Consider the following 26,198-nt stretch of genomic DNA (forward strand, 5'->3'; position numbering starts at 1 on the left):
AAGACGGCCAGACTGGACAAAGTTGGGCTCTCAAAGCTCTCCATCTTGAAATACTCGGATAGTGGAAGGGATGCTCGGAGCTTGGTTCGGAGATCGGGTGCGTACAGCCCCTGCAATCCTCCCCTGGCACTAAGAACCCCTGGCCGAACGCGTCGAAGCCCCCACCTGACGCGCCTGGCCGTGTCCCACTCCGGCCGCGGGCGCTGGGGGGGAGCTTCACTTAGACCTCTCCATGCGCACAATTTCAATTCCCCCTCCTTCCACCTTTTCTCTCTCCTCCTAATCTTCGAGATGGCCGACGAACCCGCCCTCCCACGCCTCCTTCCCTCCATCACCTGGAACGCGCAAACCGAGCGCTTCAGCAATAATCCCAAGAAGCGCAGATACCACTTGAGGAACCCCTCGACAGGGCCCGCTTCCTACTCCAACTCCAGCGATCCTGCCGTCTTCTCCAGCGATGACGACCCCGGTCTGGATAACTACGTCGAGGGTCGACGGAAGAAGCGCTATGTCGGAGCCTGGTACGAGCAGCAACCCGTTGCGTCATCGGACTCCGCGACTGGAGAGCCGCGACCGGCGTTGAGGGGCAAGCGGAGGGCTTTCAGGCGCGACATGGATAGTGGTGTCTTCATGGGCAGCGACAGCACCGATGGAGACGAGAGCATCATGATGCCCGACATACCGACCCAGGCGAGGCTGCCCCAGCTGAACATCATGCCCCCGACTCCTCGTCGCCGCAATGATGTCTCTGCGATGGAGCAGGAGGCGCGGGAAAAGATTCGGACATTTATGGACGAAGGGGATGAGAGCATCGATCTCTCGTAAGTTGTGTCGCACTAATTTGCGATGTCAAGAACGCCTCTAACACTTGCCAGAAACATGGGCTTAAAGACACTGTCGGATGCGACAATTCGACTCTTGTCCGAGTTCATTTGCATCCCTGTCGTCGCCGAGGGAGTGCCTTTCGAGCACAAGGACCCGGATTTGAAGCTATACCTGTACCGTAACCCGTTACTTCGGGTCCCTGGCGCCATCTTCGACCTAGAGCACGTGACCGTGCTCTCGCTGCGTGGATGTAGGCTTCGAGAGCTGCCTCCAGCGATCGGCAAGATGCGCAAGCTGAGGACATTGAACCTAGCGCAGAATCTGCTCAGATGCCTTCCCGCCGAAGTGCTTGACTTGATGACCTCCTCTTCAGCCCTAGGAGAGTTGCTTCTTCAGGGCAACCAGTTCTTTCGGACAACTGACCTGCCGCGTCTGAGCGACTTGGGAGACTTTGGCGCCGACGGCTCAGTGGAAAAGGAGCTGTTCGAGAGTGGGACGCTGGCATCGAATGGGATCGCGGCGAGGTACTTCGCACGGTCTCCGGTTCAGTATATGGACACGAGGAGAGTTACCTGGTCAGAGTTCGTCCTGGACCCTGAGGCAGTTGTGGTACCGACGGAACGTCACGAAAGCGCTGAGAATTCGTCACTGGTCACGCCACCTTGCTCAGCTCCATCGCAGTCGAAAGCGGCGGGAAGAAGCACCTTAGATGCCCGAGGAAGTCGTGTCCCCAGCTTGATGGAGAAGGCGCTTCGCAGCGCCTACGGCAGCTCCGACCTCAGCGAACTGCCGGAGTACCTTCCTCCCCAGCTGGACCATCTTAGTCGGCTTTTAGAGCATGCCGCTAATGTGAAGGCGGCGGGAGGTACGGTGTGCTTCGCGTGCAAGAAGCCTTTCGTGGTGCCGACGGCGCAATGGCTGGAGTGGTGGCAGGTCTGTACGGTTGAGAAGACCCAGAGGGACGGTGAAAACTTCCTGAAGGCACGACCTTGGACCGACCTGTTGGAGGAGAACGATGGTGCTGTGCCGTTCCTACGGAGAGGGTGCTCGTGGAAATGTTGCCCCGCTGATATTGCGGAGGGAAAGTGGTCAACCCAATAGTGAGAGACGCCGCGTAAGAGCTGGCAACTCACGGGTTCTTGGCAGTGGTTTCAAACAGAACGCAGGCGCATATGGTCTCATTTAGGCTAGGAGTTGGGAGCTGAATTGTCGAATTTGCTGAATGACACGGGTATTGGCCGTGGTATCTTGTCCTTTAACTGAAGCTCGTTCCAACGCCTTTGCATATCGCACCCTTGTTGTACCACTCCACCGCCGGCAGAATCTCAGACGTGACCCATCTCGCCGTCTGTGAGTGCAAGCTGCCATGGCCGAATGGCTTGTCAGTCCTGTCTTTCCTCATCCTCTCTCCGAGGCCCAGCTGCGCCACGTTTTGCTGCAAGACCTCCACGTCACCAACCTCCGCCTCGGCATTCCGTGGGAACGAGGTACGCCCCTCGGCCAGGGCTTGGAATATGACGAGTTGGTCTTGGAGGAACTCGTCGCACGTTGAGTCGCGGATGGAGAGTTCCTTGGCGAGGTCTCTGACCACTCTTCTCGAGACGAGCGATGCGATGTCCTCTTTTTGCTTGCCCTTTCTCGGTGTGGACATGAGGATGTCGCGGCCCCAGCGCAGATTTGTGGCGGAGCGGGCTACGAGGAGGGCGTAGATACGCGCGTCGCTGCCGGAGTCCTCGACGATCTTGAAGGTGATTTCTGCGGATGGCAAGAGCTCTGAGATGTCTTTCGTAAGGGCGTCTTGGAGGTCTGCGTGCATGTGTGACGGTACAATCATCGAGACGTCGACGTATCTGACCTCGAAGTCAGACGCATCGCGAGTCGTCGTGGGGTTGAGAACCCGTAGGCTTTGACCTCGTTTGAGGGGGTGTATGGTCAAGCACATCGACCCCCTGCTCTGCGGGCCAAGACTCCAGCCACGCTTCTTCAACTGCCTGTCCACCTTGATGCCAAAGACATCCTGGAGTCTGGGCAGGAGAACTTGATCGAGGTACTCGTAGCTCAGGGACATATCCACGTTCGTGCCGCCCGTGATCTCGAGATCCACGGACGTGGGGTTCTCCGCTTCATCGGCGGTATACAGGAGGAAGGGCAGGATCGCCTGGAGAATCAGCAACGTACTTGCGGCGCCGGTGTCTGCCGCGATCTTTAACGACCTGCTCTTGTTGCTCAAGGCGGCCGACGGCGGGATCCGCGGCGCGAAGGTGAGCGTCTTGCTGCCGATCTCGAGACCTTCCACGTCGGCTTCGGTGGCCTCTGCGAGCCACCTGATGGCGGTGACGTGCTGGGCTTTGAGACCTGGGGATGCGTAAGCTGAGATGGGACTTTGGATTGCCTCTTTGAGGCTGAGTGTTGGGTAATATGTTGCGCGTACCACCGCCCTTTCCCCCTGCACGCGTGGGCCTGTTGCCACGGACTTTGGTAATGCGAATCGGTTGGGAGGTCACCGCTGCCAAGGCGACGGCGACTCGCACGACTTGTCCTCCTCCTTCGCCTGTTCGGCCGTCTATTTCGATGGGTTTGGAAGAAGGCATTTGTGCAGCTGAGGTCGTGGAAAAGCCGTGATAATCAAGGCGTCTATGTAGCTGAGGATGAGATGGTGAATGATTGGTCTTGGACCGATATAAGCCCGTGTAAGAGGTGAGACAGGCCGGCGAAACCGTTTGGCGGCTGACGGGCGAAGCAAGACCTGGAATGCCCGACAAGTATGGGGATCTGATCGTATTTAGAAGAATGCAAGGAACCATCGTCTTTGACGACTGCTTGATTTGGTTTTGGCTGAAGACTCATACGGCAGGCGAGGGCGAGGTGGTTGGTTGGTTGGCAGCCTATTTCTGCGGAGGCCCCTGCGTGGTGTTAGTCACCCCGGTGGCCTCGCCTGTCCATCCCGTCCATCCTTCTTCACATACAGGTTCTTAGTCTGTCAAGGCGAGTGACTCCAAATCGAGTAGCAAATACCACGACCAACAATTAGTTTTGGAGTTGCCTACAGGGAGTCAGGCGCAGCGGCGAGGATTCGTCGTTGCTTCGAGGATTCTAGGCTGTGCACGCACTCAGCATCCATCAGGTGCTTAGTGGTCTGCTAGTCAGGTCACCGTCGAGGGCGGGAGTCAGCGCCGGGATGGGGATTATAAGGAGACCTTCCCCTTCCCCCAAATTTCGTCATGTAAAATTGGTATTCTCGATGGAAGCCGTCGAGTGACGTTTCCAAAGGGTAGTTGCATTGTGGCAGATTTTCTTTTGTCCTAGCGTTCCTTCCATGTTCATCTACTGCAAACAGACTTTCCGGCTCATCCCGCTCTTTCCGCATTGACCCTCTTCCAATTTCAACGTCACTTCCCCTGTTTTCTTCTTTCTTGATAAAACTTCTTCCATGAATTTTACTCTCTCTATTTTATCGAAGGTGTTTTGGGGCATGACTTCGCCTCGGAGGACTCCAGCCGTTGTTCAAAGTCCCAGCAATGCCGAGACATCCCCCACACTGAGTATGCACCCACTTGCTGTTGAACCAATCAAACAGCGGCACTCTTCCATACTCAGCTGCAATTCAGGGTCTCGTCCTCGCCGCCATGCACGAAGGGTCGGTCGATCCGCTGTATCCCGCCAAAGATCGCCCGCTACACCCGGGTCTCAATCAGTTGATTCGGTCTGACGCGCCGTTCCGCCACCCGCACAGCCCCGGAAGGCCGGAGGCCCTCGGCCTCGGTCAACGTTGAGTCGGTCTCGACCTCCAACCCGGCAAGCCTCGTCGGACTTGCATGGCTCTTCTGGCGACGAGCGCCGATGCAGTGGAAGAGGCGACTCCGTGGCGGCCTCAGACTGTGGCTCTGCTGTGGAACGGCCGTTAGAGCGGCGTTGATAAGAGCCAGTGTTGCCAGCTGCCCTGGGGGTTGATTCGATAACACTTTTCGATTGCTGCATGGCACAGGTTGGTTTTCCTACCAGTCATCCTAGCGGGCTGCCTAGACACGGGAACACAACAACGCCCCCTCTCGACGAGCCATTCATTTGACGCGAAGCCTCAGTATTCGATGCCAACAACGGCTGCATGCGTGAGCCTCGAACGAAGCCTTGGACAACAACATAAATCGGGGGTATGCCGCACACATCACCTAATGCAACGTCGTCCTCAGATGCGACAAAAGAAATCTATTAAAATACTACGGTCATATCAGCAACGGAGAGAAAACAGGCGTTTCGCACGAACTCAAAACCCGCGGATCCCCGTCACATGCTCCAAGTCAATCTCCCGAGCGCCATCCCAGCTTTACCAAAGTCTTTCTGACGACGAGAGAAATGAAAACAAACCATCCTTTTTTCACATTTTTCTCTTTTTACAATGTTTTGATAAGATTCATTTGACCTGCTCTTGCGGAATGGTCATGCGTCTAGGGTGGTGATATGCCGCCGCCGTCTAAATGCAACAAGGAATGCCGACATGGACGTCGTCCAACAGGTGGGTATCCATAACACGTTATCGTAACAAACTGATGCTGACAGTGTATCCCTAGGTCGATATTAGCGGAGACTAGCAAGAAGTTTATCATAAGGCAACCCACCAGCAAGGCAAGGGAAAGCCCACATCAACAAAAAGATTCGTCGACTAATGGTACCGATTGTCACTGGAGTGATTGTAGTACGTCGTGGTTCCGTATCCCCCGTGGCTGCCCTCGTCCGAACTCAGGTCGACGTGTTGGGCATATTGTGGATTTGATGGATACGCTCGACCCACTGGAGGCCCATGTCCCTGATGATATGCCTTATCAAACTCGTCGATATAATCGGCTTGGACGATAGTGCGAGGTCGAGAGCCTGTGTACACTACACCAGGGTGGTCGCGAGCGTATTTGCCTCTCTTTCGATGTTCTTCCGCCTTCTTACGGCGGTCCTTGGCTGCATGGGCAGCAGGGCTTCAACATGTCAGTACCGACTCCAACACGGCTGTCATGGTTGGCTTACCCATTCAGAAAGCTTCCGGGCTCAGACTGCTGAGAGTCATCCTCATCAGGGTACTCGGCTGGAGGGCTTTGCCCGCTGGCCGCATAGAAGGTCGTTGGATCGGGCTGTTGGGCTTTGGACGCCTTTTTCTGCTGGCGACGCTCCCCAGACGAGGAGCCAGACCGGTTCTTGTCTCTTTTCTCGGAACCCATATCGTTCGACTTTGACTTTGACGTTGAGTTCCGTTCGGATTTCTTGTCGCTGGTTCTGTTGATTCTTTCCATGGAACTCTCAGTTGGCAAAGTATGCTTTGGTGTCGGGAGATGTTCGAGGTATTCGGGAGAATGGTCACGCTTTATCTGAAAAAGAGAAAGCAGTCAACGACCCCTGAACGAAGAGTCACAACCTGAAGGACTTACCTTAGGCAACCACCAGTCCTAGGACTAGTCTGCCATGGCAGGCTGGGCGGCGCAGTTATTACACTTCAGCACAGGCCATGAGCTGAGGTGCCTGACGTCTAACCTCGTCGTACCTACATGGTACAGTATCGCTCACAGAAGAGACGCGCGGTTGCGCGGCAAGGCCCCGCCGGGCGCAGTCAGAAGCCGTCTCAGCCAAAGCCGGTCCATCGAAGCAGCACTAAATACCTAGCACTTGCCCTAGACGAGGGGCCAGGAAGCCCGGGAGCCCAGTCACGCGTCACCGACGGCGACGAACGGAGCTCTCCGACGTGGTTCGCCATATACGACGACGGTGTGAACGGTGGTTCGCCGGCTGCCTTTCGACTAAGTGGACTCTAGGTGGCCAGTCACTTGTTGACCTGTCATCATCAGATGGTAGGGGAGCACGCCAGTGCTCTCGGCACGACTTGCGCTACAGAAAGCTCGACCTTAGTCACAGCTGGACCGGCGAGGGAAAGAGGAATAGCTCGGACCAGGACGAGGTGAGAACTGAAGATGGAAAACAAACCAAGGCGCAGTTCTTGGGGGCTGCGCCAGACGACAGCGCCACGTCAAGAACCTTTAGCCTCGAGGCTGACAGCTCACTGCCCCCAAACGACGGTGAGCGAAAGCGGCTACCGAGAGGGAGAGCTCGGTCAGAGAAACGGAGAACGGAGCAGCGATGAAAGCCTGGCGAGCAGCCTGGGCCGAAGCACTGAGAGTGGCAGAGCATTCGGAGTGGCAAAAAGCTGTACGGCGAACGAAGGATGAGTCGAGGACCCGGTCGCTTTAATGCTCGAAATCGCGCACCGGGTGGAGGCTGAGGTGCTCACTTCATCGTGTGACCAAGGATGCACGTTGCAGCGAACCGGAAGCAAGGAGTTGTCGAGCGGTGGGAGTATCATCGAAATATGCCTCGGGCAAGCAGGCTCGGGCAAGCAGGAAAGAATGGAAAACGCCAGATAACCAGCTCGACAGGGCGGGGCCATCTCACCGGCATCGAGTATTGTATGAGAAAGCGTCCACGGGCGGCGGCATGTCATACTTGTTCGGAATGCTCTGCTACCCCTCACATCCAAGAACGTTCGGGTGCAGATTACGCTCCCCGAAATCTCCCCAACCTCCTCAGGGCTTATCGCCAAGCGTATCTGGCGAGCATGTCTTACACAACAGCATGCTGGTCGGGGGACTCGAGAAACTCGAGTCCTTGTTTGGGTCACTCTACAAATTATTCGGGGAAACGAGGTATTAATTCCGCCTAACGAGCGAGCTGACGGCCAAACTTGGGAGAGTGTCTGTGTGAGTGCCGACCACCCCTAGAAAATGGAAAAAGAGCAGGCTGTCTTCGGTTGGCATTTCAGCTGATGTGGATGTAGTGTGGCACCCTGCAGTAACATTGCTTTTTCTGCGTGGATACAGCGGCCACCGCTCACTGGCATCATTCCGCCTGTTCTATTCTACATCCGAATCCTTCAATGACGGGACTTTGCAGGGAACGACTGGGGCACGCGCTGCGAACGATTCTACACGAGCCATCAACCCACAAGTTCGGGGTTTGGCTGGCGCATGTTGTGGCTGGGACGTTTTGGGCTGACAGGCTGAAGACAGGCTGACAGACCATGACGGCGCAGCTTCGACACGCACAAGGATTGAAGGCTCCCGATTTAGGCACCGAACGATTGAGCTTGGTGGTCGGGAATTCACTGTTCGAACAGTATCTACAGCGACTCGGCGAACTGAGATCACGAGCTTCGCCGAACTTCATTGGCGCCGAATTTCCACTGGCGATATTCTCCCAGAGCGTACGGAGTAGAAAGAAGAACTCGACGAAACGGTGCGAGGGGATCAAGTCCAGCCAATTGTCAGCTTCAATCAGCTGTATGCAACTACAGGGCCTTGGCTGGGCCGCACCCATGCTACGTCATGGTGTGTGACACAGCTGTTGGCTCAACGCTCAACGGCAGAAGCAAGAGGCGCCACTGCTGAATGTTTCAATCCCGACTAAGCCGTTTTGCATGTGGGAAGGGATTCACAGCGCGGCAGTGTTTGTCCTGGTCATTCGAACTGCATACTTTCCTCTTCGACTGCATCTGTGGCTACAATGTCAGAGAACAAAATCCCTTTCCACCGGGTGGCCAGCCAAACTTCAGGACAAAAGGCTGTCATCTACGGACAAGAATTGGGGCTGAAGATGCCCAGCCTGCGCCACACAGTAACCGCAGCGGTCTGACGGTTACCTATTTCCGATGACTTCATTGGGGCAGCGAACCTATGGATCATTCCTGGCTGTGTTTTGTATCTCTGGGTCATTCACCTGCTAGTAAGTGGTATTGCCTGTATCGGATTCGACGCTCAAGACTTATGCTAGGAATATTTACACATTGACAACTGGCCATTCGCTTTTACCCCTTAGGCGACGGATGTATCCTTCAGCCCGTAAACCTCTTCCGGGTTGAAGAAAATCAGAACCGCCTCACTTCCCCTGACATCGACCGAGCCTTCCACCTTCTCGATGTCAGTCTCCCCCTCCGGTTCACCCTGGGGGAACGACTGGCCAGCCCACGTAGACAACTTGCTGTCGCCGGTGTTCACATAGGGCGCAGTCATGCGCTTGGCGTACACAGTTCCGTTGGCAGCATCCGCCAGCGAGGACAGGTCGACACTGACGGTGAAGTCTGAAGCCGAATTGGCGTAGTAAGGCTTCATGTTGACGAGCGCAACCTTGGAAATCTTGTCCTCGACGTAGAATGCCCAGGCGGAGAACCGCTCCGAGTCAACGCCGGCCGGCGCCTCAAGAGCCCGGACCCGGGTCCCCTGAACAGCGAACGCCTCCGCCATAAACAGCTGGGCAAGGAATGACGGCAACGTGCGGGCGGGACCTCGCTTGGCGGTGTCGCGCGGGTAGAGCATCGAGTAGGTGCTGAAGCCCGGGGTGCCGTTCTCGCCGGGGCTGTTGCTCTGGTCGGCAGACTGCAGAACAAGCGTGGCACCCATGTGGAGGTGCGTCGCCGAGGCGTTGCGGGTGGCGTAGATGAGCTCGCTGTCGACGACCCAGAGGGCCTGAGCGAAGGTGTCGGTGACGTTGGGCTGCCCCGAGCACGAGATGGAGTTGAACTCGCCAATGTTCCAGCTCTTGCCGACGTCGAGGGCCGCGCGGGCCGAGGGGTAGATCTCCTCGTCGCAGTACCGCACGAGCTCCGTGTGATTGAGGATGTTCTCGATCGTGGCGCGGGCGGCGCGCGCCGGGTCGCACGTCGAGAAGCCGTACGAGTGGATCGAATAGACGCCGACCTGGTTCTCCGAGTCTACCCCGGCCGGGATGAGGGCGATGGGGCGGACCTCAAGGCCCGAGTCGTCGGTCGTGGCGGACGAGGCCCACCACCGTTCGCTGGAGAGGCTGATGCCGGTCTCGTTGACGGCAGCGTCGATGTCGTGGGTGTACTCCTTCCACTGATCCACGTAGGCCTGTGTGGAGAAGTTCCAGCGTGTGGACTTGTAGTTCGTCGGCTCGTTACCGAGCTCGAAGTACGCGATCTTGTCGGCTTGGTACTTTGTCGACGCGACCGCCAGGCCCTTGGCGATCTCCAAGCTCTCGTTGCCGAAGTTGAGCGTCGAGATGAACTTGGTGCCCTCGGGGAAGTTGTTCCAGCTCTCGTAGTAACCCGGGCCCACCGTTGTGCGCCAGACGCCTCCGGCGGCACTGGTGGTTCGGACCGAGTCCGGGCCCTCTGGGTCGAAAATCATACTATCCATGGTGATACCGCCGGGACGGATGATGGGGAAACCCCCATGCTCGTGGATCCGATCTAGGACACCGAAGGTGAGGTTGTTCGGGGTGCTGGCGTTGCCGAAGAACTCAACCCAGAAAGCGGGCTCGAACGAGAATGAGGCGAATGAGTTGCTGTGAGGTATCGAGGCGCCGGCCGCGGTTTTGGGGACGCTCAGGGCGGCGGCTGTCGAGGTCGAGCTACCCGCTGCCGGGTAAGCTTGGGCAGCACGAGCTGCGAGGAGGGCTGTTGCGCCCCAGAGAAGACCCATGGCGAGAACCTGATGAGTGTTTCGACGACAACTGAGATCACCAATCGTGACAATTGAAGTGACAGGTATGGTGCTACATTGTGTGCTCAATCCATCGCGGTTTTATAGCTTCGCCGGCAACTGAAGCGGGCGATGTTTCTCCGGCGCGATGAAATACCAGTATGTCATTGTTTCCGTGGCAATCTTCTGATCGTGCTCTCATTTGAAGCAAGCGCGCCTATCATGACTAGGTCGTACGAGTTGTGGACCTGGCAGAGTTCATGATCATGGCAAGCCCAGGCCTGGAATGATACCCCAGCCAAGGATCGAATCACGCGATGATTGGAGCGCGTCTCCTCGGCGGGGAGCTCATCGCGGGGAAACAGGGAACACCCCGCTCAACCCAGATCGCTCACGACGTCAAGACGCGGGGTTTGATCGGGAGACAGATCTCGCCGGAGTCCACACCCGGACAGCCAGAGCTTAATTTTCCCGTCTGGTTGTCGGAATCCGGGTCGATGGGCGGCATGTTGGCGGCTTCCCCGCCGCCGCCGCCAGCGCCGCAGTTAGTGAGATGGATGTTCCCGAGCGGGTGTCGCTGAAGCTGAAGCTGGATCAGGGATACAGGCGCAGAGAGTCTGATCCATCTCGGCCGAGTGGCGCGGGTCAGACTAGGGTACGCTGAGCGGGGCTCGTGGTCGTCGCCACTGATATCATGGCATACCGCGGGCCCGATAACCTCTCCAGAATGATAGGGGCCTCTGGATTGATGGCTAATGTCATGAAGGTGAAATTAGAGTCTCTCAGTAAGTACAAGTTCTCTCGCGTTGTATAGCAGTTGGTGGAATATTGGCACAAATTTTAGAACGCAGCGCGATATTCTGTTCCACAAGGCCGAGTCTCCCGAGACGTTCAGTGCTTTTGATAAGTTTGAGTGTTTCTTAAGACAGTCCTACCAGTGTATCCCAAGGGGGTTGAGGTGATTTATTATTCCGGCTTTTGTACGTGTCTCGGCGCATGACCTACCTGCTCTCCTGGCTTACCTATAGATGAGACCTTACCGGCGAACGCTGAATGCTTTCTCTCTCACATACCGAGTCCAAGTGCGTCCTGATGGTTTCAAAGACACCTATCGCATTGCTCCACATAGCCCACATGAGCGGTGTAGTATCGTCACTCATATCCCACGGACTCTGCGTGACCGGCTGAAGACCCTCAACAAACCTCTCCATGCGGAATCCCCACATGTCTCTTAACTTGCTCATATTAATGTCAGGATCCTGGATGAGGCGCGGCTCAGCGTCAACAGGCGCCCCGCGCGAGATAAGATCTTGAGCGAGGCGAGTAGCCCAGTTCCTCGTCTCTTCGTCTCGAGCTGTAGGCCACGTCGCCAAAGCGTGAAGCGGAGACCACCCCTCGTCCGTCACGATCTGGGCGGACGCGCCCTTCTGAAGAAGCAACTCAGCGGCGCGGTATGCACATTGCTCCCTTTTGAAGTTTGTCGGAGACAAGGCGCAGAGTAAAGGCGTCCAGCCGTTGCTGGTGACAGCGTTGACGTCTAGACCGTGCTCCAAGAGAAGTTTGACAATGTCGTCTCGCCCTCCGGCTGCAGCGTAATGCAGGAGTGTCTCCCCATGAGACGTTTGCGACCGAATGGATGCAAGTGAGTTCGGTGAGTATGAGAGACACAGCTGCAACTGCTCTGTGGTTCCGTTGTGCGCGATGGTGTGGAACAAAGATTCTCCAGCTTCACCCACCATCTCGAGTGATGCGCCGTGCTGCAGGAGAACTCGAAGCACGTCGGTTGATAGGGGAGGTCTGCTCACCAGGCGTTTGAGGGCTGTTCGGCCCTCAGAGTCTTGAGTATTGACATCTACTCCTCTCTCCAGTAGTCCCCTGAGGGCTCCAATGGAGTAACGTACTATCGACGCCATGTGAATTAGGGACTGGTTGAAGTATTGACGTCGTCTTACTTCTGGGTTTGCCCCGGCGTCGATGAGTTGGCGGACCACGTTCTGCTGATGAACGTAGTCCTCCGTTCTCGGGGGTCGTCTCGTGGGAGCCTCAGGAAGAATCATCCTCCCCTGAACAACACGTTCCAGCGCACCTTGGAGAGCGCTCGGTTCGAAGTCAATCCGAGCCAGCAACAAGGCCACGACATCATCGCACCAAGAATACGCTGCGTCTTGCAGCGTATGTTGCTTGTCTTCGTCTGTCCAGTCCGCGTATACCTCGAGGAAGTACACTACCAGATCAGCGTGGCCGTTGCGGGCAGCGACCTGAAGACAGGAGAGAGCAGATCTTTTCCCGGGGTAGAGTCGCCCGGCGGGACCGACTACCTGCCACAGCAGACGGGCGATCTCGAGTCTGCCGTGCTGCGCGGCGGCTAGCAGAGGCGTGAAGTTGGGATCGTGCACTTGTCGCATTCCCGGGTCGACGCCGGCATCGAGGATCATCCGGACCGCGGCTTCATCGTCTCGGAAAATGGCGTCGTGGAGAGCGTATCGGATGTTGCGGTCGGGGTCCACGGCGAGACTCCAGTGTTTTAGGACCTTCGCTAGGTAATCCCTATTTCCGGTGTCCAGGTAGGGCTGTACGACTTCGTAGAAGGGTGGTATTTTGAGTGTTGTCAAGTCCATTGTGTTGAGAGCAATGGCTGGAATGAAGGCGGTGTCGGGGAGGAAAAGACGCGTCAAACTGGGCTCGGTGGTTGGCGATTACTCTAGTATTTCAGTGGTCGCGCGGGTGCGGCGCTGTTATGAAGCTTACCTCAGTAGGCATGAAAGGCGAACGCCAAGGCATGGCATAGGGGGGCATATTTGTTGGTCGCCATCTTGAGATTGGCCTCACTTAGGCAGCAGCAGCTCCTTGGTATTAATTTGAGAAGTATGCATCGCCAACCGAATTTCAGAATGATTGCAATTTCTCCAAGAATAAGAGTACATGGTTATGGGCTGTCCCGCGTTTTTGAGCCCGCGTAACCCAAGCCTTCACACGTCTTCGACGCGGGCGTCATTTGATCCCCTGCACCCACAGAAAACCATCACACTACCTCTTTGTTTATCAATACAGAGCTCGGAGTAGCACCCGAACCCAGCTCCAATTCATCGATAGTCAGATCCAAGCCTCCTGGAGCGAAAACACGATTGAGAACCTGTTCCACGCAGTCAAGGTATCTGATTGCCTTGTCCTCTGGGAAAAAGCCGGAGTCAATTGTCATGATGAGATCAACCCCGACATTGCCGGGGCGAAGGCAGAAATTCATGAACATGGCGTCCACCAACGGCCGCACCGTTTCGACGCGGCTTCTGACCAACCCGAGATGTTCGGTTGCAGCTTCATCGTAATCATCGCCAGGATGCACGACGACGACAGGGACAGCGGCCAGAGACTGGCGCAGCTTCTCACTGAACTGGACCAGGTGCTGCAAACTCCCGGCCGCATCTATTCGCTTTTGCACGTGTTCCACAGTCTTCCGGAAAGTCAAGTCATGGTTGATGCTGGTTGCCAAGGGAGCTGTGGAGCTTACCGGGCCCATGAGCCTGTCGATTCCCGTGAACTCGGCATCTCGACCACCTAAAAGGAGGTTGAATAGGAAGTGTTGGTGTCCTTCGACGCGTGCTGCAGCTACCGACCAGGCTGTGAGCATCACGGTTGCATAAGAAAGTTCTGCTGGTAGAGTTGCCGGGAAGTCGATGGCGAGGGACAGAGTGTGGGTGATACCTGGAGCCTTTGTGCCGTCCAAGGTGAAGTAACTCCAAAATTTGGTGTTTTCGAGCTCATTTTCAAGAGCTGAAACAGTTTCGGTCTTCTCCAAACCGTAGACATACTCGATGAACCTGCTGTACTGCGGTCGCTCCGCCGGGGTGTCGTTGTGGTGGTAGGCCAGGTCGATCTCTTCCAACAGCAACTTGCGACACCAGCCATCGAAGACAACGTGGGCGCTTGACCAGACAAGCCAACTATCTTCAGATTTGCCCCCGTTTACAATGCTGAAACGTGAAAGCGGCTGTCCGAGACCCCAAGATACCTTTCGATCCTCGGCAACGAGTGAGGACAGGGCTCCGACGTGACGGCAGGCAAAGTCTTCTTTCAGCACAACCTGGACGAATTGTGATGAAACCGGGATAATTCGAGTCCGTAAAACGGAATTCGACTGCACAACACGTCGCAAAGCAGCCTCAAGTCTGATCAAGTCGATGTCGGTCGGAAGTTGCATGATGTGCCGGTGAGTTGTACCCCCTGGTGAAATCATTTCTCCTTCCATGTAGCGTTGCTGTTGTCTCGTGAGGGGATAAGCATCTTCGACGTCTTCTTCTCTGATGTTGTGAGCCAGTAGACTTTTGTTGAGTTGACGGACACTGCGTTCGATCTTTCCCAGTAAACCGAATTTCGAGGGGCCGGATGTTCGTGTCTCCTTCAGAGGTACGATATGTGCAGCCATGGCGGACAGTACGGGGTTCTTGAAGATGATCGGTGCGGAAAGATTATATCTAAGATCTCGAGCCGCAGACGCCAGCTTGATAGCCGCCAAGGAACTGCCGCCAAGCTCGAAGAAGTTGGAGTTCGTACCGAACTGCTCGCCGTTCAATCCCAAGAGCTTTTGCCAAAGAGTGTGCAGCAGCCTCTCCGTTTCAGAAACAGGTGGCTGGATCGTGGTTTCCCCAGAAAGGAGCAGATGAGGCCCGAGACGCTGTCGCGCAACGTATGCTTTGAGTGCGCGGCGATCCGCCTTGCCATTCGATGTAACCGGAATATTTGTCAATGCCAGAAACACGGATGGAATCATGTACTTTGGCAGAGTAGCGCTGATTTGGCGGATCATGTCTTCCTTCATGTCCGCCAGGTGCTGCTGCAGGACGTGATCGATGTCCATGTCGCCTCCGCGGTACTCTCCTTTCTGAGCCAGGTAAGCGACGAGAACGTCGGAATCCTGGCCCTCGAACCTTGCGATATCGACGATCACCTGGAGCTGCGCATTGAGCAGAGCGTCCTGGATGCGTTGACGCACCTCCTCACCCTCAAGACGCTGGCCGTGCAGTTTCAGCTGCATGTCCCCGCGGCCGATATATAAGATGCTGCCGTCCTCCATGTATCTTACGAGATCGCCCGTCTTGTACATCCTGGTGATGTGGCCGTCTCGGAAGTCTCTCAACCACGGGGGGCTGAGGATGAACTTCTCGTCGTTGGCTTCGGGACGGTTCATGTAGCCGGTGGCCAGGTGTGGACTCTCGATGACGAGCTCACCGACAGCCCCGAGGGGAGTGAGTCGATTGTGGTTGTCTGGCCTCACAACCCACAAGCTGGTTCCGGCACTGTGACCAATGTTCCTGGGGTCATTGCGGGACAGATTGCAGTTGATGGCGCACTTGACGGAACACTCGCTCGGTCCATAACCGTTCATGAGTTGTACCAGGCCGTCCCACTTGTCCACCAGAAGTTGGTCGGGGGCTTCTCCGGAGAGGAGCAGTGTCTTGAAGTCCGGCAACTCGTCCTGCTTTAACGTGTAAGCCACTGAGGGTGTGATGTTGGCGAAGTTGACTCGGGCAGTCTTCATGAAGGCGCTGATATCGCCCATAATGTCCTCTTCGGATGGCACGCAGATGCAGCCGCCGAACATGAGGGTGGTCAGGATGTCCTCGACACTGGGGTCAAAGGCATATGGTGCGAACTGCAATACGCGAGAGTCTGGACCACGCTTGAGCAAAGGCGCGCGAGCTATAGCACCAGTTGCGAAGCTCTTGTGTTGAACACCGAATATCTTCGGGGTTCCTGTGGTTCCCGATGTTGAGAGGACGTAAAGCAGGCTGTCTGGAGTCGCGACCTTGCCGTAGACGGGAGCGGCGGGTGTGAAAAAGTAGGCTGTGTCGTCGCAAACGACAATGGTCCGCCAGCGTGGTTCGGGAAAGGCTTCCTTTTGTAGAGGAGAGCAAAGAACGACTTTGATACCGGCGTCGCTGGCGATACCTTCAAGACGAGCTCGCGGATAAGCCGGTGAAAATGGCGCGAAGGCAGCGCCCGCTTTGACAACGGCTAAGATGCTCACTATCGCCCATTGTGACTTTTCGAAAAGAACGCCGACAGTGTCACCTGGCATGACGCCGGATCGCATCATCTCTCCCGCCAAGCCGTCGGAAAGCCTGTCCAAGGTCGCGTAGTCCATGGTGCCGTCGTTGGAATAGATGGCTGGCGAAGCTCGGGAGTGCCTCACTCGCTCTCGGATCAGCTCGTGAACGCAAACCTCGTAAGCCTTATGATGTCTAGCATTCCATCCAAACATGGTTGCTTTGTCTGCCTTGCTCGCGAGGTCTAGTTCGCCGACCTTGGTATCTGCAGGCACTGTGCTGAGTTCATGGAATGTCTGCTCGAATTGTTCAACAATACGTTGAACCTGAGCCGGCGAGATGACATTGCTGTCGAAGGTGGCGACTATCACGATCTGAGAGTCACCAGGCTCAAGTGTGAGAACCAGTGGGTATTCGTGAAGAGATCGCTCGACCTCCTCCAGTCTGATGCCTTGTTCCTCCACTGACTTGGTATCCGCAACTTGGACAATCAAGAGAGTACGGAACGAGGCGGCATTCTGAATGCCTTGATCTATTCCAAGAATGCGGGACAGGCCAAATTGTTCATACGGGATCATGGATGAGAACTGCTCTTGAAGACTACTCAAGAAACCAGAGACCGTCTGCGCAAGGTCAATCCTCACCCGAACCGGTAAAGTCGTGATGGTAGGCCCGACGACATCTTGCAGCTTAAGAGGCAAAGAGTTGCGTCCGTGAAGTGAGTTTCCGAATGTGACGTCGCCTGAGCCCTCGTACTCTGAAAGAAGTAGGGCCCACGATGCTCTGGCAAGAACCGTTGTAGTTGTCTTGGCCGTTGTCGGAGCTGTCATGGTGCGTCGCAAACAGGATGTGTCTGCAGCCAGATGTCCGGTCTTCGGGAAGTTGGGGAATGACGGCGTTGGTGCGTTCCTGAGCTCATTCCTCCAGAATGAAACGCATTCATCTTGATTCAGACCCTCGCAGAACTGCACGAATTCCCGGAAACTCCCCGTTGGCTTCACAGTGTTTGAGTGAGAAAAATAATGACGGCGTATGTGATCAACCACAGGTCCCAAGCTCCAACCGTCAAAAACGGCGTGGTGAAGCGTCCAGACAAAATGGAACTGGCCAGATGACGGGTCTTGGACGTGGTAATGCCTACCGAGAGGCTGACCCGGCTCGAAAGGAACCGCCTTGTCTGCAGCCAGAAAAGATGCAAGATCTTGTTTGATCTCAGTCCACTCCGCGTGGTGTCGAAAAACCACCTGAACAAGGCTGGAAGAAGAAGGAATGATTGCTGTCCTCAAGATTGGGAAGGCAGCAGTCGCAGCCTCCCATGCTTCCTTGAACCTTGCGAGGTCCACAGCACCTGAGAACTCGAAAACAAACTGGCTCGAATATAAAGAGGGTGACGCCATCGAAAGCGAAAATAATCCCGCCTGAAGGGAGGAGCAAGGAAAGACACTTGTGACTTCGTCATAACCAAAGCCGTACTCTTGCAGCAAGAACCGGAATCTCGTAAGATCACCTCGTGTAGTTGCCGTTGATACCGGGATGGCGCTCGGATCGGATTCGTGAGTATTGTCTGCGGCGGCAGCAACTTCCTGCATGGAGACGGCCATACCAGACAACGTCGGGCTCTTAAACACCTTCTCCATTGTCAAATGGAAACCTTCGTCGTTCGCCATCGAAACGAGTTTCATACATCGGAGCGAGTCTCCACCGAGTTGGAAGAAGTTGGCGTCTGGCGTGAGACTCTGAGCAGACGGAAGAAGTTGTCTCCAAATCCGGGCCAGCGTGGACTCTATGGACGAAAGGTCTTTGTCTTCTTCATTGCCGGTTCCTATCCTGAGAAAGAATTCGTTTCCGAGGCTCAGGAGCTTCCGCCGGTCAAGCTTTCCCGTGGGCCCCAGGGGAACTTCCTTCAGAGGTATCCACGCGACGGGACACATGTAGGCAGGAAGCACTTCTGAAATTCGTGCACGAAGTCCTTCGATCTCAAGGCTGATCTCTTTGGGTATGTTCTGAAGCTTGGGATGATGAAGAAAAGCCACCAAGTTGTCAGTTCCGTGCACACCGAGGACCTCCAGGAGTATGTTTGCGTCGGGGAGTCGAAGGTGTTGCTTCAACTTCGTCTCGATGTCTTCAAGCTCGATTCTTTGGCCGCGGAGTTTGACCTGGCGGTCACGTCGACCGATGAAAACGATCTCTCCGTCCTCGGCGTACCGGACGAGGTCACCAGTTCGATAACTCCGCCCCATCGAAGGTACACCGGACTCCCAATCTTTGGCCCACGGTGGAGAGTTGAAGAATAACTCTGCGTTGCTGGAGGTGTTATTGACGTATCCCCGCGCGATGCCCGGACCTTCCGCCACCAGCTCACCGATAGCACCTACCGGGGCAAGCTGAGTCGGGTCATCCAAGCGTGCTATCCAAGCACGGCTGTTGACAGGAAACCCGATCCTTACCGCATCATCATTCGCAGGACGGGCCCTCTTGGCGATACATGCGACGGTAGTCTCTGCAGGGCCATAAACGATGATCAAGTCCAGCTTCTCTGCCCAGAGCCCTACGATGTCCTGAGTAACTTTCTCTCCTCCAGAAATGAGAGTTCTCAGACATGGAACGTCCGATGGTGATAACAATCGCACAACAGTTGGCGTAAGAAGAACAGCATTGGCGTTGAAGCTGCGAATCGATTGTGCCAAGTTGTTCAGACGATCAGCATCGGAGGGAATGCAAACGCACCCACCACGCATCAACGTCATGAGAATTTCTCCAAACCCGGCGTCAAACGCGTAAGACGAGAATTGGAAGTATCGAGTTTGACTGTCGATACCGGAAAACGTTGCCAAAGCCGATAGACTGGAACATATCGACTGATGCTCAAGTTGAATTCCCTTCGGCGTGCCCGTTGTTCCTGATGTGAAGATCACAGCCGCTACATCGGATGGAGCAACTTGAACGTCATGTTCCTGGCTTTCTGCAGGAGAAGATAGGGAGGAAGCAGACACCACAATGCTGCGGGGTGCCAAAGCTGTTGCCTTTTCTTCCTGAGCAGCGGAGCTGAGGACGATGTTGGCTTTGGTTTCCTCAGATAGTGTCCGTAGTCGACTTGTGGGGTGCGAGACATCCATAAGTAGGAATGAACAGCCACTCTTCAGAACGCCAAGCATAGCCACCACGGTCCAGAGCGTCTTCTCAAAGCAGAGAGGGATACAGTCCCCATGGCGAACTCCTGCTTCAAGCAGTAGTGAGCAGACACGTGAGGACAGGTTGTCCAGCTCCAGGTATGTCAGCTGGCCGTCCCAAGACTCCACAGCTGATGATTCTGGATTCTCAACAACTCTTTGTCTGAACATGTCCTGAACGGTGGATGCTATAGTTGAAGGGACTTGTTGGTTCCATTGCCGCAGGTCTCGTCGGTCAAGATCACAGATCAAGTCGAGGTGCCGCAGTTTCTGTCCACAGGAGGCTCTAGCTAGCAACTGTCTGGCGACGTGTGCCAACTGAGTGAGAAACCTTGCGTTGGCGGGAGAGCTATCCCCGCTAATCTCGAGTTCCAGTGTAAGGGACGATGCTTGTGAATCTTTCACCGAGCAGATGATTTGACGAGGGATAGCAGAACCACTCGAATCAGAAGCTCTGTCGTTGGAGGCTTCCCAGTTATTGAAGCTGTCTGCACGCAACAAGAAGGTCTGCAATGTGGTCGGAAGTGTGGTATTTTGCTGATAAGATCTCCCAATGTTGTCGAGAAAGTCGTGCGCGCTGAGATCTGGGTCGATTGCAACATCGCCATTCCAGAGTTGCCCAGACGTACTGGTGCATATATGAAGTGAAGCAGTTGGTGTTCGCAGATAAACAGATAGGAGAAGCCCCAAGCTGCCAGAAATCAAAAGCTCTGGGGCCCATTCAGGAGTGCCAAGCTGGACTTCCTCCCGAAAGTTGGTGTCCATGTTTGAAACGATGCCCATCATGTCGGTTATTCTGTTACGTGGGAAACTGATAAAACAATGCCGTAAGTCTGTGTAGCTGTGTTATGTATTGATATAAGAGGTAAAATGTCTAGCATGAATAGTGCTTATACTCAAAGCCTTCGCCCGAGAACGTGTGAACATGTGCTTCACCAACCTTTGACCAGGATACTTTGTTATTTGAACAGAAAAATATAGCAACCTTGGTGTGATACACTGATGCCTACGAATTCGCGGATGCACTTCCGATCTTGTGCAGAGTGAAGCAGCCTCAGTCTCATCGGCTAGATGTCAGCTCGGCACGCCCTTATCGCCTAGCCGCTTCGATGCCGCGCGCCAGCCTTTAAAAGCGGGGATAGGGCTGAAATCCTTCATCTACTATCTTAGCTGTATGACCAACAGTGATGGCAGCGGAGGCAGTCAATTGCAACTGCTGAGTGACAACACTTGAAAAACAGTTGCGGCGGCTGTAGTGTCAGTACTGGATGAGGTAGAGATTGCAGGATTCCATTTACCACCGTTTCTTCAACAGTGAAGTCATAACTCAAACAGCAATCCCTTTGACATCTTGAATACCATTCCATCAAACACTCCAAACCTTCCCTCCTTTACAAACAATACGAAACGTACACGGCATACGTCGGAACCTACTCTGCTCTGAGAAGTATTTACCTACAATGTCGACCCATGTTGTTGTTCAGCCGGTCGATAGCCCTGAAGACTTCACCCAGATTTATCACTGCATAAGCGAAGCATTCGGCCGTCAAATCAAAGACTCAATATGGATTGCCATGAATTCCAACTGGAACTCTCCTGAGGGCCAGAAAGAGGGCGCTACTAAGCTCTTTCAGCGCTGGCAATCTGCGAATAAGAACAAGGACGGCCGTCCCAACACAGTTATGTTGAAGGCAACTCTACCAGATCCCCAAGATAATTTCAAGCTCAAAATTGTCGGCGCGGCCATCTGGACTCAAGCCTCTTTCGTAGAGGGTCACGGCGATCCACCGACGGATAGCCCTGCTGGACTGGCAGCTCTGTCTCCAACCGAGAGACGCTTCGCTAGCCAGATGTTCCGCTCGTTGTGGAAACGTCGTGTTTCTCTTGCCCAGGAAAAGGCGAAATCGGAATCGCCAGCCGTATTTACGCTCGATACGTGTGCCGTCGACCCAGCCTTCCAGCGAAGAGGTGTCGCAGGAAAGCTGGTGGCATGGGGCCTCGAGGAGGCAGAGCGCAGAGGCGGATTGGAGTGCATCACTGAGGCTTCACCTATGGGACGGGTTGTGTACAAAAGACTTGGATTCAGAGCGGAGGGCGCCGAAGAAGATCTCGTGTATGAGGTTGATGAGGAATTCCGGAATCGGGATAAGCCGGAGATATTGTTTATGCGTACTTGGGCTGGTAAGGTGTAGCGATATCATGAGAATCATCTAATGAACCGATTAGAAGAGTAAAGTTTCAGTTCATGTTCTTTACTTAGGGGTTGAAGGTTGAGAATTTACAGCAACCACTTTTACCCCTTCTGACGAAATCGATTTTGAATATTTCGCGAGACTCATATGGCCTGACAACACTTGGAACCGCATTGATTCAAGCAAAACTAACATCCTACATAAAAATCTCTGGGGCAATTTGCACAGAGAACAGCAACTGACTGACGAATAATCAAGCAACAAAGGAGCGACCTACCGAAATGGACATGTTTCCTCCCACGGAATTCCGGTACTCTCCATCACATACATCATTGAGAGAATGATTTCGATTCTAACCGCCTCAGAATCTGCAGAGGGATGAGTCCTTGCAAGGCAACCTCGCATTGCTCACGCACCCACCAAAAGCCGTACTGTTCTCGATCTCACGATCATCCTCAATCAGACCGGGGCGACGCCAAGGCTCCGGCGGCAACGCTAAGCTTTCCGGGCCGGCATGACCCCACCCTGGATTGCGGCAACGCTAGTCGTCCCGGCGGGCGGCAACGCTAAGCTTCTTTGGGGAGCCGTGAGCCGGACCCTGCACGGAGGACACGGGAGACCCCGTCCCGCCACGGCGCTACTGTAAGATCCTTTTGACTTCGAAGAGGCGACTTCTTTGATTTGTCGGTTACCGTCTTTCTAGAGTCTTGTTTCTTGTCATGCTCACCTCATAGGGTGTGTTTATTTGAGGTCACATAGATCTGGCTGCTGGATGGGGTGAGTGGAGTTCATTGCAGTATGTGCCGCGCGAAAAGTTCCTTGCATACCGAAGCCGCTTACTTGCCTCCCATGAGGAATTCCTCCGTGCAATGAAAAAATCGTCTGAAGGGCGCGTGTCCACATCTGCTAAGGCTGAATGGACCCTTAGAGATTTCGACAACTTGGCCTCCTTTCTGAGTGTCCATATGCTTCTCGTTTCTCTGTTTTCAACTACAGTGTTTGTACGATCTGTCCTGTTTGCCCTTGCGCTCTCATCTGAAAGTCGGTTGAGTGTTTTCTGACGACGCACTGGCACTGAGAAACTGCCTATCCCACGACCATGTCGGAGAAGAAGGAGCCAGATTCTCCGCCGGTCGAGTCTGTGAACTCAAGCGAGGAAGAGCTCCCAACTGTGAGAGGTCAGGTTCCGCGGAAAGTATGGCTCGTCCAAGGCCTTTACTTTCTGGAGAGAGCGGCATTCTACGGACTCAGCCAACCCCTCCGTAAGTCTTCTTTTGTTTAGCTTTCGTGTAAGGCATCTGCCTAATGACACGATGCAGAGAATTACCTTCAGCTTGAACCTGATGATCCCCTTCGCCCAGGAGCTCTTGGTCTAGGGCAGTCCAGAGCAGTGTTGATAGTGTATGTCTGGTTCATCTACAGCTACAGCACACCTCTTATTGGCGGACTGCTGGCAGATTGCTGGCTTGGCCGCCGCAAGACGATCCAGGTTGGGTTCTTGTAAGTTGACAAGCAGCGTGGATTTCCCTACAGGCAGATACTAACGGACCAGGATTTACGTGCTGGGACTCACTATAATCACAGCAACAGCTTTCACGCATCGAATCTACGGCGTGGGTGGCCTTCCTGGTTTCATAATAGGGATGTTTCTCGTTGGTGCTGGCACGGGAACTGTGAAACCTAATATCACGGTATTCTTGAGTAAGCACAAAGACTGTAGCAGTATGGCCACATATTCACAGGTGCTGACAATTAACAGTTGACCAATTCCCCGAAGAAGAGCCCAAGACCGTGACTCTGAAGAATGGGAAGTCGGCAACGGTCAGCCGTGAACTCACAATACGGTTTATATGGAACGTCAACTACTGGTATGGTTTCACTTCAAATTTCATAAGGCCGTGATTTGCTGATAAATAATCGACAGGATGATCAACGTTGGAGGCTTGTGCGGCATCATCACCACGAATGTTGAGAGGTATGCCTACGCCGGCTTTGGCTTCGCCTTTCTCGTTTGCCTCTGCCTGATTGTTGCATCTGCATCCATCTTTCAAGCTGGATACACCAAGTTCGGTAAGCAATCTGTTGCCTCTCAATTGGCAATCATTAAGTATGTGTCGCTGACGAATTGCAGAAACGATGCCCCCGTCAGGAAACGCCATTGCGAATCTCTTCAGCGCATTGCGTCGCCGGCGAAACCCAGTCCATCATGGGCCAGACCAGGCCGAAATCTCAGCATCCTCGTCGGCTCAAGAAGATGGCCCTGCAACTCCAAGCAAGGATGAGGCTGTGATTGCTGATGCAAAGACCGCCCTCCGAGCCTGCTTAGTCTTGTATGATATCCCTCGCATGAAACTAACACCGGTTACAATCACTAACAACGAATAGCCTCCCATTCCCAGCCCTGATGCTCTCCATCAACCTCATGGACAGTACCCTCATTGCACAAGCAGGCACAATGCAGACCCACGGTCTCCCGAACGATATTATGTACAACTTGAACCCCATCTCCGTCATGGTCTTCTTGCCTCTGTTTCAAAGCTTCATCTACCCCGCACTGGCAAAAATGAAGATCAACTTCTCCGCCGAGCACCGCATCGGCGTGGGCCTCTTCTGTGCTTCGCTCGCAATTGGATACGCCACAGGGATTCAGCACCTCATTTACTCGACTGGGCCATGCTTCAACCATCCACTAAAGTGTCTAGGTGGGAATATTCCGAACGATATCTCTGTTGGGGTTCAGACACCGACTTACGTATTCCTCGGCTGGGGAGAAATCCTCGCGATTGTTTCGGGTACTGAGCTTGCCTATTCGCGGGCACCAGCGAGTATGAAGTCGATCGTCCAGGCCCTTTTCAACTTCTTCAGTGCTTTGGGCTCGGTTTTCGGCGTTGGCGTATCGTTTGCCGCCTACGACCCAAACATGGTCTACGTTTATGGATCAATCACTGGGTTTCTGCTGTTTGTATCCTTGGCGTTCGAAGCTACCTATCTGTTGAAAGGCAAAACGTCGAAGTGAATGAGGCAATAGTCAGGGCTCTGACTCGTATTCGATAAATAAATGTAATCAAGGTTCTTTCTGACCATCGCGGTTGTAAATTGAGTACACATGAAGCAAGGAAAGGGGACATGAAGTTCTAGAACCGTTGGAAACCCAAGATTGGGGAACATTTCAAATACAGTGTATACTTAGAAGCTACGTTCAATTCAGGACAAATATAGAAGCAATCAGACTATATTCCCATAAGTCGCATTCAATGTAATTCATTTTGACAGCTCTTATCTGCTAGCATGCGATTGAACTGCTTCTAGCTTGGTCGCTATATTTCAACTGCAAGGCTTCGCAAGACTTGAAATTGCAGATATTACTGGAACTGAGAATGTGCAAATGCCACACGAGCTCCCTCAACGTCACCTTGATTTTAGGCGTTCGAATGTAGAAAGATTTATGTTCGTTCGGGCAACTTTGGAACTTTCGATGGAAGCTATCTGCCAGGTATCCATGTGACTTGTCATCTACGTAGATGCTGGCCGCTTATCCAGAACCCATTTGATCCCATCAACCACAATTTCCGGCTCAGTCATCTGCACAAAGTGCCCACTCTCAGTTGCGAACACAAGCTCGCTCTGTGTAGAAACCTTCAAGAATTCTCTCATGAGACCCTCATTCTTCCCATCGACCGAGTCGATCAACTCTCTCACATACTTCCTCTGCTCCTCGGTACCGTTACCTTTCGCAACGCCAGCATTATACAGCCCACTCCAGTCCCTGCTTCGCAAGCCGCCGATCACATAGACTGGCTTATCACCAAGTAGTGGTTGCTTCTTGCTTAGTTCCTTCTTCCTAAGCGTCTCGAAACTAGGAATGTAGTTCTCGAATTCCTCTTTCTGTTCGATAAGCTTGAACTTATCCGTCGTCTCCGCCGCTCTGAAAGCATCCCACTCCTCCCTCGTCAACTTGTGATTCGCCTCTACACCCCAAGCAGAGTATGGCTCGACACCTGCGGCAACAGCCCAGAGTGTTGGGTCGTTCACGTCCACAACCAGGGGCTGTGTTTCGTGATTGGCGTCCACAAGCACCAGGCCGGCGATCTGGTCGGTGCCCTTGAGCGCAATGTACTCATGGGTGAGCACGCCGGCCCAGGAGTGGCCGACGAGGATCAGAGGGTTTGGGATCGGGGCCTTATCGATCAGAAGTGAGAGCTCCAGGACAACATTCTCGGCCGAGGGGTTCAGTGGTGAGGAGTCGGAGTTATTATAGCCGGAGCGGTCGTATGTGTAGCTTCGCACCGAGGTAGCCAGCTGCCGTACCACAGCTTGCCAGTTGAGAGCATCGCTCGCCACACCGGAGATGAACAGTACGACGGGCTCGGTGGTGCTCCTAGGCTCTGGGCCATGATTGTACAAAGCCAAAGAGTGAGTGCCGATGTTGACGAGACGGCCATTTGAAGGCAAGGTTGAGGAGGCCATTGTGGGTTGGTGGTTTGGTGGAAGGTT

The 26,198-nt window shown here is 54.3% G+C and overlaps 8 protein-coding genes across 8 annotated transcripts; 3 read left to right on the forward strand and 5 right to left on the reverse strand.

The window, feature by feature from the left end:
• Positions 1-291: 291 nt before the first annotated feature.
• Positions 292-1,926, forward strand: CkaCkLH20_07303 (uncharacterized protein; the record flags this gene model as incomplete). Its single annotated transcript, XM_038890020.1, has 2 exons — positions 292-821; positions 876-1,926. The coding sequence occupies 2 exons, from the start codon at positions 292-294 to the stop codon at positions 1,924-1,926; spliced, it is 1,581 nt and encodes a 526-aa protein (XP_038744498.1).
• Positions 1,927-2,080: 154 nt separating this feature from the next.
• Positions 2,081-3,416, reverse strand: CkaCkLH20_07304 (RNA 3 -terminal phosphate cyclase; the record flags this gene model as incomplete). The annotated part of the gene is made up of 2 exons (XM_038890021.1): positions 2,081-3,180; positions 3,257-3,416. 2 exons carry the CDS (start codon positions 3,414-3,416, stop codon positions 2,081-2,083), a joined length of 1,260 nt encoding a protein of 419 aa, XP_038744499.1.
• Positions 3,417-5,485: 2,069 nt separating this feature from the next.
• CkaCkLH20_07305 (uncharacterized protein) lies at positions 5,486-6,032 on the reverse strand (the record flags this gene model as incomplete). The annotated part of the gene is made up of 2 exons (XM_038890022.1): positions 5,486-5,792; positions 5,842-6,032. 2 exons carry the CDS (start codon positions 6,030-6,032, stop codon positions 5,486-5,488), a joined length of 498 nt encoding a protein of 165 aa, XP_038744500.1.
• Positions 6,033-8,669: 2,637 nt separating this feature from the next.
• CkaCkLH20_07306 (uncharacterized protein) lies at positions 8,670-12,916 on the reverse strand (the record flags this gene model as incomplete). Its single annotated transcript, XM_038890023.1, has 2 exons — positions 8,670-10,307; positions 11,372-12,916. The coding sequence occupies 2 exons, from the start codon at positions 12,914-12,916 to the stop codon at positions 8,670-8,672; spliced, it is 3,183 nt and encodes a 1,060-aa protein (XP_038744501.1).
• A 404-nt stretch (positions 12,917-13,320) lies between these two features.
• On the reverse strand, positions 13,321-19,683 carry CkaCkLH20_07307 (putative nonribosomal peptide synthase; the record flags this gene model as incomplete). Its single annotated transcript, XM_038890024.1, has 1 exon — positions 13,321-19,683. One exon carries the CDS (start codon positions 19,681-19,683, stop codon positions 13,321-13,323), a length of 6,363 nt encoding a protein of 2,120 aa, XP_038744502.1.
• Positions 19,684-20,972: 1,289 nt separating this feature from the next.
• Positions 20,973-21,704, forward strand: CkaCkLH20_07308 (putative GNAT family acetyltransferase; the record flags this gene model as incomplete). Its single annotated transcript, XM_038890025.1, has 1 exon — positions 20,973-21,704. One exon carries the CDS (start codon positions 20,973-20,975, stop codon positions 21,702-21,704), a length of 732 nt encoding a protein of 243 aa, XP_038744503.1.
• Positions 21,705-22,803: 1,099 nt separating this feature from the next.
• On the forward strand, positions 22,804-24,720 carry CkaCkLH20_07309 (oligopeptide transporter; the record flags this gene model as incomplete). The annotated part of the gene is made up of 7 exons (XM_038890026.1): positions 22,804-22,966; positions 23,024-23,204; positions 23,257-23,405; positions 23,464-23,572; positions 23,629-23,774; positions 23,836-24,034; positions 24,090-24,720. 7 exons carry the CDS (start codon positions 22,804-22,806, stop codon positions 24,718-24,720), a joined length of 1,578 nt encoding a protein of 525 aa, XP_038744504.1.
• Positions 24,721-25,217: 497 nt separating this feature from the next.
• CkaCkLH20_07310 (uncharacterized protein) lies at positions 25,218-26,171 on the reverse strand (the record flags this gene model as incomplete). The annotated part of the gene is made up of 1 exon (XM_038890027.1): positions 25,218-26,171. One exon carries the CDS (start codon positions 26,169-26,171, stop codon positions 25,218-25,220), a length of 954 nt encoding a protein of 317 aa, XP_038744505.1.
• Between the last annotated feature and the right edge of the window lie 27 nt (positions 26,172-26,198).

The sequence above is a fragment of the Colletotrichum karsti genome, assembly GCF_011947395.1.
Source record: "Colletotrichum karsti strain CkLH20 chromosome Unknown Scaffold23, whole genome shotgun sequence".
Lineage (NCBI taxonomy): Eukaryota > Fungi > Ascomycota > Sordariomycetes > Glomerellales > Glomerellaceae > Colletotrichum > Colletotrichum karsti.